The sequence below is a fragment of the Atta colombica genome, unplaced genomic scaffold (genome assembly GCF_001594045.1).
Source record: "Atta colombica isolate Treedump-2 unplaced genomic scaffold, Acol1.0 scaffold92, whole genome shotgun sequence".
Classification (NCBI taxonomy): Eukaryota; Metazoa; Arthropoda; class Insecta; order Hymenoptera; family Formicidae; genus Atta; species Atta colombica.
The window spans coordinates 1,633,298-1,646,641 of NW_017259586.1; the positions used below are offsets into that span (position 1 = coordinate 1,633,298).

Consider the following 13,344-nt stretch of genomic DNA (forward strand, 5'->3'; position numbering starts at 1 on the left):
TACCCGAGGGATACACACGGACCGCGGTGTGAAACGTACCGAGAGGAGTGACGGTCCTGCTGATAGAGCGGCGAGCACAAAGTACGTCTCAGTCGACGCTGAGCCAGCAGTGCGCTCAGCAGATCCGCTCGAGGCGGTAGAGAGTCCTGAGAGAGTCGTTTACGATCTCGTTTGACCGTTCTCTCTTTTCTCGAATTCGGTATCCTCGGTTAAAGGGCGGCCATGAGGTTCTACGGCTACCGGGCACTCGTCGTGCTCGCGACAGTGCTTGCCCACATGACCGGCACGTTCGCCGGACACGACAAACGTCAAGCAGCCAGTGCCAGGAGCGGTGAGTCATTTTCTTCGCTTTGGTTCTTTCTCTCTTTCTCTTCTTATCTTCTGCTTTCGCTACTTGCCCGTGTTCTCCTCTTCTCCCATCATCCACAACCCCTTCCATCTTCATCACATTCGCGCGCCGCTCGTTGCGCCTCCTTCGTTTTGCTATCTGCTTCTTCTTCTTCTTCTTCTTCTTCTTCTTCTTCTTCTTCTTCTTCTTCTTCTTCTTCTTCTTCTTCTTCTTCTTCTCCTTCCTCTTGCGACCGACATGCTGTAAAGTCCATCAAGTATCTTGATCTCTTTCTTACACTCTACTTTTTCTCAGACATTGATCCTTTATCATATTTTTCCTGTTCTCTGTCATATTTCTTTTTATTCATCTTTTTTCTTATTTGCTCATTATTTTCTTTAGTTCTCTTAAATTACTATGGCATTTTTGTTGTATGGTATTTTTGTTTTATCTTCTTTTTATTCCTCTTTTTATATTCTTTTTATTTTTGGAGACTTTTAATTTGCATTGTTTTTTTCTTTTCTTTTTTACTTACTGATTTCTATTTACTTTTCCTATTAAATAGATCTAATCATTGATGTCATTCTTTTTTCTCTTTTATCTTTTATTCTTTCACTTTTTTGTTGTTTTCTCTCTTTTTTTTTCTCATGTATTTACCTTCTTAATAATTAACATCTTGCTTACGCCGTGATTATATAGATATTCAAGTAACTCTCGGTGGTTGCGATAATATTGATAAATAAAGTGAAGTGTTGGGTTATGCAAAATGCGTAAGAAGATGACGACAAGTATGCAAGTGAATCACGGTGTTGTGTCTATCGAACATTGATTTAGTTGGCGAGTTAAATGTCCCGAGACAGAATATAATGAAGAATATAATGAAGCTAACGTAATCCGATGTGTTATATATTGTGCTTGTGGTTTACCGCGCTATGTTGCACAAAGAAATTTGCAAGCAATATCTTGACTTTAGCTTTCGGTACACGATATTGATTTACTTTTGCACTAGAAAAGTGTAGAAGAAAAAATACGAATATGAAGATACATAAAATGTATTTACTTTTGCACTAGAAAAATATATAAACTTTTTATATTTTTGACTTGTATTCTTGAAAAAAATCTAAAAAAAACTTTCTTTTTTTAAATGAATTGTGAAATGAAAGATATGCCACGAAAAAGTAATTATAATTTAATTAATATAAATATATATATTTTTTATAACTACGATTTTCTGAATTAGTATTTTTTATATTAGCATTATTTTTATAGCAAAAATTTTAAGATGTACCACATATCTTGACTCTTGGAGTGTTCTCCACGCAATAGCGGTACTTAGACCGAGAATTTATAAGCTGGATTTATGTAAATAAGACCTTCAGTGAGGACAAAGTAAATCAGTTAAATTCGTATAATATTATATTCAATTATATTGAATATTCTTATGCGAATTTTATTATATATCTTAATATGCTTATGCTTTTTTATTTGATTAGAAAATACATATTTCAAAGATGAAAAAAATTTGAAAAATGTTATAGAGTATTTATAGAGATTTACGATGTTTTATATATCAAAATATAAATCGAAATAAATTAAAGGGATTAGAATAGACTGTAAATACAATGAATCAAATCTTAAGACTACACACAATTTGCAAAATGTGATAATAGTTTATTCTTTACTCACTATTTTACTATCGCATTTTGCGAATTTTATCATAAAACTTTTATCTATTTATCTATTTTATCTATTTTTATTATTTATCTATTTTTTTTTACCTTTTATCTAATTTTTGAAAAAAAATTTGTTAAACTGAAATGACAAAATGGCACATGTGATACGTACATGTGATACGCTACACCGTTAGGTCGACTAGCTTTGACAAGCTATTTCTCTTTCACGACTTAAATCAAAGAATTATAACAACATAATTTCCGAATTAAACAGCACTCGACATAGATTCGTTGAAAAATAGTAACTTCCACAAAGATTCGGGTCGATAGTTGATTTTCAAGCAATGCCTCTTTTAAAGATCAATTTACAGTCAAGTCGTAACTGTAAAATGTAACAGACGGCTCATGATCACTACTTATGAAAATGATTGCTTTGACTAATTGCTATACTCGAGTGGTAATTATTTTTGTAGCTAACAGCCATTGATGGCTTTTTATATTTCAATTGCGATTAATCCGCATATCCTTCTTGCCTTCCGATAGATATTTCACCATAAGAAATTGTCCATGAGAATTGTCCTTTTGGTTTCTAATGCGATCGATCGTAAAGAATTCGACATGTCCTATATATAATACAAAAACTGGATAAGACATCGATAATGCAGCCTTGCGTGACAATTGCAATTAACTGATAGAGATTGATGATGATAGAGAATGGCAGAGAGAAAGTAGCGAGTTCTTACACGCATCTTTAGTAAGACATAAATTCCAACGCGTTTAATGTAGGGTGAAATGGCAACTATTGTGTTAACAACATTGAGAAAATAATTTTGCATATTAGATATGTTTAAAAATAAAATAGTTGATTGTAATCGCAATACTCGTTTAAAAATACTGCTAAAGAAGGTAATTAGCTTAAAAAAACATTGCGTTCGTATGTATTTAAAATAGAAAATAAATGAGAAAAACACTTCATTAAAGATCGATGAGCAAATTTAAGATGTTAACTTATTAAAAAATTTTATTATTACAAAAAGATATAATTAATCACTCAAATTTTACAGATCTTTGCACATTGTATTTTATCATTCTATTTAAATTAAAAAATAACAATGTCTTTTCCTAAACAAAAATATTGAGCAAAAAATATTATATTATCATATTATTAGTATAATATTATGATATATTTTGCGTATGTTATAGATAATTATTTTTCCATTTATAAAATTCCATTTATAAAATTATAAATTACTCTTCGTATAATATATATTGTCTTTATTTAAATAATTTATATCAATTTCTAATAATATCTTGATGTATTCAAATATTCCTGATAATACCTACTTATTTCTTAAAATTTCCATACAGTATTTTAACAAAATTAAAATATTATAATATTCCTGATATTTAAGAAATAAGTAGGTATTATCAGGAATATTTGAATACATCAAGATATTATTAGAAATTGATATAAATTACTTAAATAATATATTATACAAAGAGCAATTTATAATTTTGAAAAAATAATTATCTATAACATATCCAAAATGTATCATAAATATTATACTAATAATATAATATTTTTTGCTTAGCATTTTTGTTTAGGAAAAGACATTGTCGTTTTTTAAATAGTAAAGTACAATAGATCTTGTGCAAAATTCCAGCGACTCGTTGATATACCGGGATTCGATCGAGAAAATATATTCGATCGTTTGGTAAGTTCACTGAGAACAAAGTCGTGACCGAAACACATCAGTTCTCTCCTTCGAGCCTCCAGCATAATTCGTTACTTTGTTATCGGTTCGTTCCTTCCCGCAATTTAAGCATAGTACATCTCGTAAATTTGGTTAGATAGAACAGCACGGATTGAATCGACAGTTCGTACATCCTAAATTGGTCGATCTCAATTACCGCGAAACATGAACGTCGAACGATCACTTCCAATCTGGGAATTCGGACACGTTTTTTGTCTGTGAAATGCTCGCCTAACACATCGGAATTTTTTAATTATGTTGCTGCTGCATATATAACTTTTATAATAAATCAAAGCAAATTAAAAATGAAATTATGATTTTCTTGACACTCGTTAAGGTTTCTCGTTTACTTAATTCCATACACAATGAAAATCTTAGTTCTATTGACATAAAATTTTGAAATTTTTATTTTGAAATTTTCATCATGAAAAAAATTTTTAATTTTTAGAGTTAATTCAATCACTTTTCTCGCATTCATAAATATTATTGTTATGTATGCATGTATTTTGATATTACTTAAATGAGAATAAATTAATTAAGAGAAATATATAATATTTTATTTTCGGTCACAACGAATCTTAGCTTATAATAATATCATACGTAAATTTTTGCAAATACATTTGTCAGTTTTATAAATTTAATTTTATTTATTAATTTTATACATTACACTTTAATTCGGTTTATTGGACTTGAAATTCAATCACAAATTGAAACTAAAATATTTGAATATCTCAAATTAGATGATGGTTAATTTAATAATAAGAACATTACAATCTAAAAAAATTATTGTAATTGCAAGAAAATCTAGATATGAATGTGGATATAAATAAGTTTTAAGTGATAATTTCTCATTTTAACACGTACAAATTAATGTGAATAAATCAAATGCAAGTTTTTGCTGCGTCGCTAACGTGCGTCTGCTGAACTGAATTTAAAACAGTTTGATGTTTTCGGTGCCTCAATTTCCCAGACTTGGAAACATGTACCATGAATCTCTCGAATACGTTCGATTGCTATCGGAGTCTTCGAAACAAGTTCGGCGCGTGGAATTGCGAATGTTCTAGCATAGCGCCTTCGTCGTTGGCATTGCCACCAGAAATGGCTTTTCAACGAACGACTGGCGGCATGCCAGTGCATATAACAGTTCACCGTGGACTACCTAAGCAACTTGTTCACCTACATGCAGCAGCCATTCACACGACACGAGATCCTTCCGCTCGTGCCTTCGTTATTGCCTTACTTTATCAGTACGCCGAACTCGATTGCTGTCCCAAATTAAATCATTCGATCATGAGCAAGACTCGAAAAATATTTCTTGGAAGTACAAGCGAAGTTTTTCATATCTCATGTAGTTGCATTCTGTTTTAAATTTATTAAAATAAACAAGTAATAGTACATCGCATAAAGCATGAAGCAAAAATTTTTAAACCTCTTATGTCCGTTTCTACCAATGCAGTGTAACTTTAATCTTGATTCAACTAACTCTTCATCTTTCTCTAGTTTTAAGAATAAGAAAAAGGTGAAGAGTAAGTTGAACCGAGATTAAAGTTAATCCACATTGGTAGAAACGGGCATTAACCGAATAAAATCAAACAAAAGGAATACTGTTTCGATGTTTGATTAGAAAACGTTTTTTAGAAATGAAATAGATCGAGAAATTTATTTTTTATTTTGAATATACCTCATTTTAAAAGAACTTAGAAACTTGACACTAAATTTTATTAATGTATTTATCGACAATTAAGCTGTAAGAACGAAAAGTGTAAAACCTCGAATCATTAATTCACAGACTGGTTTTTCAGGTAAAATTTTTAAGTTAATCATCTGTAACTTATATGAGACCTCTTCCTCGCTATATAAATGTCTAAAATAAATTTACGTTAGAAGTTGAGAGAAGCCACAAGTGAAATTGATTACTTTGCAAAAAAATACATTTAATTTTATATTTTATTCAGATAATTAATTGCCAGATAATTAACCAGTTAGATCTCCTTTCTAAAGAAAAAAAATAAATTTTAGCTTAAACTTGTTTTGTGAAAACGGAAAGTGAAGACTTTGTAACAAATATTAAAAGGTTTTATTTATAACATACCTGTGTTTAGACATAAAAAATATATTGTATATAAAAGAGATTTTTTAAAATATGTTATTATGCAGTTTCTCTCTCTCTCTCTCTCTCTCTCTCTCTCTCTCTCTCTTTGTTTTTTCTAGGACAACTGTATTTTAAAATTTTACACAAAATGTCGAAAATTTATAGGATCTGATGTTTTAATATTTTAGCATTGCATGTAACACGATATAGTAAAAATTATATCTTGTGATTTTTTCAATTAATCCACGAAAAAGAATCTAAATATTCATAAAATAACGGATTAATTTTTAGTAAATTACGTAAATCATTCTCTTTGTTCTTCAATTTTTTATTTTAAAACATAAATCTATTGCAACGAAACTTGTTGATTTATTAGATCGTGTACGTCCAAATTGAAGTGTTTTCCTTAAAAGCATTTCAAGTAATTTCTTACGTACGCGATTGCCAGTTAAACCTATTAGGAATTATTCTTTAAAGCTTGTTTATTATATATGGCCGCCGATACATATGTAACCAATGACTATAAATAATTGATTGATTTACAAGATAATTTTCTATCGTCAAAAAAAAAACCGATTTATTCTGAAGTCGATTTCTTTGATTATACTCGATAATTATTAGATAGCCGCGCTAATTAAGTAATAATTTGCTTAAATTTTTGCTTAAATATTTATACACTTTACGTGCGAATTTAATGAGCACAACGCATTTTAGTAGTTAAAGAGTTCATTATAATATACAGATTTTAAATACAGATTATCTAATATTAGAATTAGCCTATAGAAAGCGGTTTATGATGCGTTTTATCGTCTTACAGAAAAAACTTATAACTTCTGAAAAAAATCAACATTACACAAGCTATCTCCGAGTTATTTATAGTTAGATCCATATACGGGTTTGCGAGAACGCTCGAATTCCGAAATTCCGCCTCATCATCACGCTGCCATTCATAAATAAATTTCCGCGAACCAATTTATATTAATGAAGTACCGTAACACCAGATTACTTTCTAAATCTCTACATGCACCTGTAGAGATGTAGTATATACACTGTATATACACTTTTTCTCATTTGCCATTCGATTGTTGAAAATTCTAAGGTTTTTGCTGTTTAGTTGCTGATAGACTTACGTAAAATAGTCGATATCAATACCAACCGCTCGTAGTACGAAAGAGGAAACGAACCGTGAAACGGCAACAATTTAAGCCGAGTCGAAAACCAGTATTTTGTTCTCGAGATTCGCGCATGCCACAGTGACATGCGGTCATTCTTTTTCACGGCAAACAAGCCCCGCGAAATGCACGTGTCACTGAACTTGAGGACTGGTTCCTCTTTTGCCTCTCTTTCTCTCTGCAATTCTCGTTACAGACGGACGAGGATAACGACTATGTGGACGTATGGAGCAAAAATAAAGCGATCTGCATAAAACCTGATCTACATAAGACGCAGACGCAAGTCGCAGGTCGCGAGTGAAAACGTATTTCAGATTGTAAAGCCTCTTTTACAATAGTCGTAAGCGTAGTTGTAAGATTGTAGTTGTAAGAATTGACCAATCACAGTCAAATATTCTCCTCGACATTCGACTTGATTGACAATATTTACAACTACAATCAATTATGCTTATGACTATTATAGGCTTAAGGGCTGCCGCACACAAAATTCTGTAACAGCATACGTAAGGTGTAAACTTAAGCCGATCAACCAATCAGGATACTGTTTTAGATTACGTAATCTAACAGAAATAATAATAAATAATCCATAATCTTATCCATAATAAGATGAATTTCAATCATAATCTATAATTGAAATATGTTAATAACATAACGATTAATAATATAACGATAAAAAAAGCAAAGAATTGATTCTTTAAAATCTAAACGTGTAAAAATTATTAATAGGAGTTAAATACGATACATAATTAAATACATAATGAAAAAATGAGATATTATTACATGTTTCAGCTCTTAGATTGAGCCATCCTCAGATATTCTTCTGTTAACACTTAAAATTAGTTACCATCATCAGAAATAAAAAACCATGATATAATGTGTTTTTTTAACTTGTATTTTGTATTTTAACTTGTATAGCGATTCTGATAAATGTTATATGGAAGACACCAATTATTCACGAACGATTCGCTGACCGATTGTTAAGAATTTTGTGAAGATCTGATAAAAAACAGATTCTTTCACCAATGAATAAATAATTAATTTGGATAAATAAAATTCTTTAAGGAAATTATCTTTACTTGATTAAAATTCTAAAAATATTAATAATAACTTGAAATAAAATTCTTTAAAGAAATTGCTGTTTTTTAATTAAAATTCTGTAAAAAGTAAATAACCGAATCATTTCGATAAAATACTCACCCGTAAGCCTTGATGAAAATAAAAATCAGAATGTAATCAGATATGAGAGAGTAACAAAAACGTAAACGAAACTTCTAGAAGGCGAAAATTGAAACATCAAAATGAGAAAAATGTGAAAGAAGCGTAAATGCTTCTTTTACATTTCATTGTTCCAATTTTTGCCTTCTAGAAGTTTCGTTCACACTTCTATTACTTTTCCATTATATCCGAGTTACGCTCCAATTTTTATTTTTATAAGGGAGATCGCAGTTATCATTTCGTAAAAAGAATACATCGTTCAAATTATAAAAAAGTGTAGAATGTAATGAAAAATACGTCAGTTAAATGGACAATAGATATACTTAATAGTCAGTATAATGTGAAAACTATGTGTGTCTGTCAAATCTTCCGGAGATATTATTTGAACGTTGTTAACCGTAAGGCAGACTGTCACCATGTCTGAGAGATGATTAATAGATTGACAAAAAGACTTGAGAGAATGTCAAATTTTGTTTACAATCGATATATACGCTATATGAAGACCTTTGATATCTGGTTTGCAGATTGAGATTGTTTTTCTATTTTTTGATATTTAACATCTTGGAAATTAAACATTTATTGTAATACGGCTCTTCTAATATCTGGATGTTATTCTAATCAAAATCATGTTACTTGCATCCTATGTTGGGTGATTATAGAATAGGTAGACATATTTCAACGGATATGGTTGCGGCTCTGCAATTCTAGTTTTAAGTTATCTATCCATTTGTTTGATATAAGATGCATCACAATCGTTGCACATAATCTTATATACTACATTGTTTTTTGAATAATTTGATTTTGAATCCTTTTGAACTTTAATAAACTTATTCAATTTATTAGAACTGTAATATGAAAAACTTTGATGTCCTCTCTATTAAATTTGTTTAATTTATCGATTATCGATGGAATAAAGGGTACTGTAAACCATGATGTTTGCAACCCTTGATTCTTCATTTTTATTTTGATTTATACGATCATGTACTACTATCCCTCCATACTGTATGTTTCTGATTCTGTCAATGATAGTATAAAAAGAAATGAATTTCAGGGAATAATCATTCTCAATTAGTATATTGATTATTAATGTTAGATTTTTTTTGGTAAAATTCTGATTCAGATAATAATAGAGCTCTGTCAAACCAAATTAAATATTATCCCTTTTTTTTTGGGAACTGGATGATTCGAAAAATAATTTAGGAATCTTTCCGAAAAAATCAATTTCTGATATCAATAAAAGGTTAAATGTTTTCCTTTGATCGTGACGTCAAGGAAGTTTAATGAATCAGAATCTACTTTTAATGTGAATTGAAGGCGTGAGTGAAAAGAATTGAAACAATCAAAAAATGAATTAATCTCCGAAGAAGAAATAACAGCTAATAGATTGTCCACATACCGATAATAGAACAATAACTGACTATTGTAAGACAACAATGACGTTTTCTCTAATTTCTGTATTACTAGGTCTGTAATGATGAGTGACAATGGATTTAAAATACATTACGTTAGTTTCTAGAACCCGCATTCTACTTAAAATCTGATCTATAATACATAAGACGTAGAACGCGGGTCGCAGACCGAAAATTAGAAATTAACGTATTTTAATTATAATAGATTATAGGATGCAGAACGCAGGAAATTTGGTGAACTTCAACTTTCGCGTCTTGCGTCTTGCGTCCTACGTATTGCGGTCTGCAACCTATGGCTGCGTTCAGTAGAGAAAATTCATCAGTTAGCGCTTAGTGGTTCTTTAATATGATTGGTTCTTTCTCTAGTTATTCGCAAAATCTAAGTGTACCAAGGAACCAATCGTATTAAAGAATCACTAAACTGTGCTGAACATAGCCTATTACAATCAGAAACGCGTTTCACTTGCGACCGGCGTCTGCATTTATGACTGTGTTCCAAATTTACTGTCAGCATTGAAAATGCTACAGTTTACGTTACATGCAGTATAGATTTTCAGTACTGGCAGTCAATTTTGGAACACAGTCTATGTACAACACAGTCTATGTAGATCGGACTTAATACACAGAACGCAAGTCGCAAGTAAAATGCATTTCAGATTTCATAAAAGATCTGTTCTTTTTCAAAGAATTCTGAATTAATTCTGCAATACTACAATAAATTAAGAGTGAAACAAACTATAGTTGTCTCATTCTAATTTATTATACTTCAATTCAAAACTTGGGGTGGAAAAAGAACAGATTCAAAAGATCGCAATACATAGAACGCAGGACGCGCGCGAAAGTTGAAGTTCACCAAACTTCCTGTGACCTGCGCTCTGCGTCCTATATTATAATTAAAATACATTAGTTTCTAGTCTTGCGACCTGCGACCCACGTTTTACATCTTATGTAGATCAGGCTTAAGATAGAAATCGCGGTTAAAGTCGCGACTGATTTTCACTATCGTCGCGCTCGCCGTCATCGTCGTTGAGATTGCGGTTCCTCTATGATCCATACGTCTACCAAAGAATCTGGGTTAAACTTTGTATTCTTGTATCGTGATTCTAAGCAAATGTACATATAGAAAATCATCATTCTGTTGCTGAAGAAAGTTATTATTCATTTTACTTTTCTTCCTTTTCAATAATATCTCTTTAACAAAGAATATTTTCTCCGTAATAATTTTACTGTATACCCACCACAAATTTTAGAAAAATTCATTATTACATAAAATATACTAGAATTTACTTTTTTTAAATTTTATAAAACTGATCGAAGAAATGACTTTACAAGAAACAAATCGAATTTGTTTTAATTTTATAATCTTGATTGAAGTATATATTAAACTTATTGGGATTTAGAATATATTTTGAATAAATATGATGCTTGTGATGAATTTATAATAATAGATTTGTGAATATCTATGAATATTTGAAAAAAGTTACGTATTTTTTTGTGTGTAGAATTATGATACGAGACTGTGTGTAGAATTACGATACGATCGACAGTCTCACTGCTTGTTGCCGCATTGCTTGTTGCCGCATTGCTGCAATATTTGCAATGTTCCTGAAATATTTCTGAAATGTTATAACATTATTGTAATATTATCGGAATGATCTGTGGCTACATAAGAATCAGTCTTCCTCATTATGGTGCGTTTCGTCGCGGTAATGGATTGTAATCACGGTGAAACCTGCCATGAGCGAACGTGCTATTGGTACGTCACGCGTATCTCGTGTCCGAGTCCTGTTTCCGTTCAGGAAAATCGATTCTAATGGATTTCAATTTGCGACCGTATCTCCCTGCAAGAGCGGCGCAGATCGATCGTCGAAGGAGATCGTTTGATTCTACAGATAGATGCGGATGAATTCCTCGAGCGACTGAAAGTAACGCTTCACCAACGCGCGTTCGTGGCTCATTTAGTAATGCGATTGCACGTTTGCCGGACAGTAAATGGTACATCAAATGGTTGTAGTAATCATCACCGTTAAAATGATAGTACAGCAAATTTCAATCTGATCTATATAACGAGAACCTGACCCATATGTATATAATTTTAGTTCACAAATTACTGTTTAAAACTTAACATGTGTGTGTATTTGAATTTTTTTAATATTAGAAGTATATTTATATTTCCTATTGTTTGTATTACCGTAAAATGGAGTAACTTCCAAATTAAAAAAATGTTTAGACAGTTCGCATGTTTAAAACTGAAATATAAGATGGTTTTAAGAAGTTTCTTAAGATATCTTGTTCCGATTTTAATATGCATACTATTTGAGCATTAAAATTTTGAACGAAAGTTATCCCATTTTACGGTATAGTTTTTATGTGTAGTTTTTATGTAAAGTTAACAGAGGATACTTTCTTACATTGAAGCAGATTTTCTTCTGTGATTAGCAACACTCATTCATTTTTAATGACTTAACGATCCACCTCTTTTGATGTGCAGCAAATTCTGTAATGATTTATCCTGAACCGAGTAGTCAAGTAGTAATGCAGATAATTGGAAAATAACGGAAAATAATTGCCTGCCAAGATAGAGAGCAATAAATAATCGACTGAATCGCGAAGCAAATCCAAACACTCACTTCAGAATACGCACTATGCCGTGAATACTTGCTTGATAAATGAAGAAAATTGACTTTAACAGCTGGAAAATTGCAGCGATATTGTATGACGCGTACCGATAATCCAAGTTCGTTCGCTCTGGTTCGTGCAGCTCTATTCGCCTTTCTTAACGGTCGAATGACAATTAATAACTAGCTAATAATCCGACCGTATCGATAATTAAAAGCACGACATTTATGTGTAGAAGTAATTTATTTACGTGCGTTTTAATGCATCATTTAAACGAATATATTAGATTAACTAACTAGATTTATGCGAATCTTCTTAACAAGATACGATCAGCCAAGCACGATATTGTTTATGATATTTCTGAGTAGTTTCCATATTTATAGAATCGGCGTAACGCCGAGAATATCGCAAGTAAATTTTAGTTTGAATACAATCCTGAATACAATCCTACAGTCTTGTATGATTGCTGATATTTCTCTTAAGAACTGTTTCCTTTATTACGACGAATAATAACAGAAATCTTATTTTAATGCTCAGCAATCACGTGTTGATTTTAATTAATGTTTATGAATATTAACACATAATTGATGTATTGATTAATAATTGTTGATAAACAGATAGATTGTTTAACTAGCTTAGAAAGTGATTCGAGCGTTTTGTGACATATAAGATCGACGATGCTTGCATTAATAATAATACAAGCAGACAGTTTACGCTTAAAAAACATTTAACTAAAACTTTTTTATGCTATAAAAAAACGTTAAATAGACGTTACAAATGTCTTATAAACGGTTTTATAACGTTTATTAAATAGTTTAAAAACATATCAAATTTTTAATTCAAAATTTTCATTCTAAAGTTTAGTTTTCAGTTTATATGTTTATTATATGTATAACATTAAATGTATTTTGAACATAACTATGTTGCTAAAGAAATAAATGAGGAAATTCAGATGTAACAAAAATGTTCTTAAAATTATTTATTTATTAATATATAAAATGTCATAAATTTTGCAAATTTCGTCTAAAAAATTAAAACGTTCCCTTATTATTTTATAGAAATAAATAATTGAAAGAATGGAA

The 13,344-nt window shown here is 30.7% G+C and overlaps 1 protein-coding gene across 1 annotated transcript in view; it reads left to right on the forward strand.

Annotated features, from left to right (window-relative positions):
- Positions 1 to 222: 222 nt before the first annotated feature.
- Positions 223 to 13,344, forward strand: part of LOC108693557 (laccase-4-like) — a 59,933-nt gene continuing 46,811 nt past the window's right edge. Inside the window, exon 1 of the mRNA XM_018202557.1 lies at positions 223 to 331. Within this exon, the coding sequence (XP_018058046.1) occupies positions 223 to 331 (109 nt within the window). The remainder of the gene's footprint in view (positions 332 to 13,344) is intronic.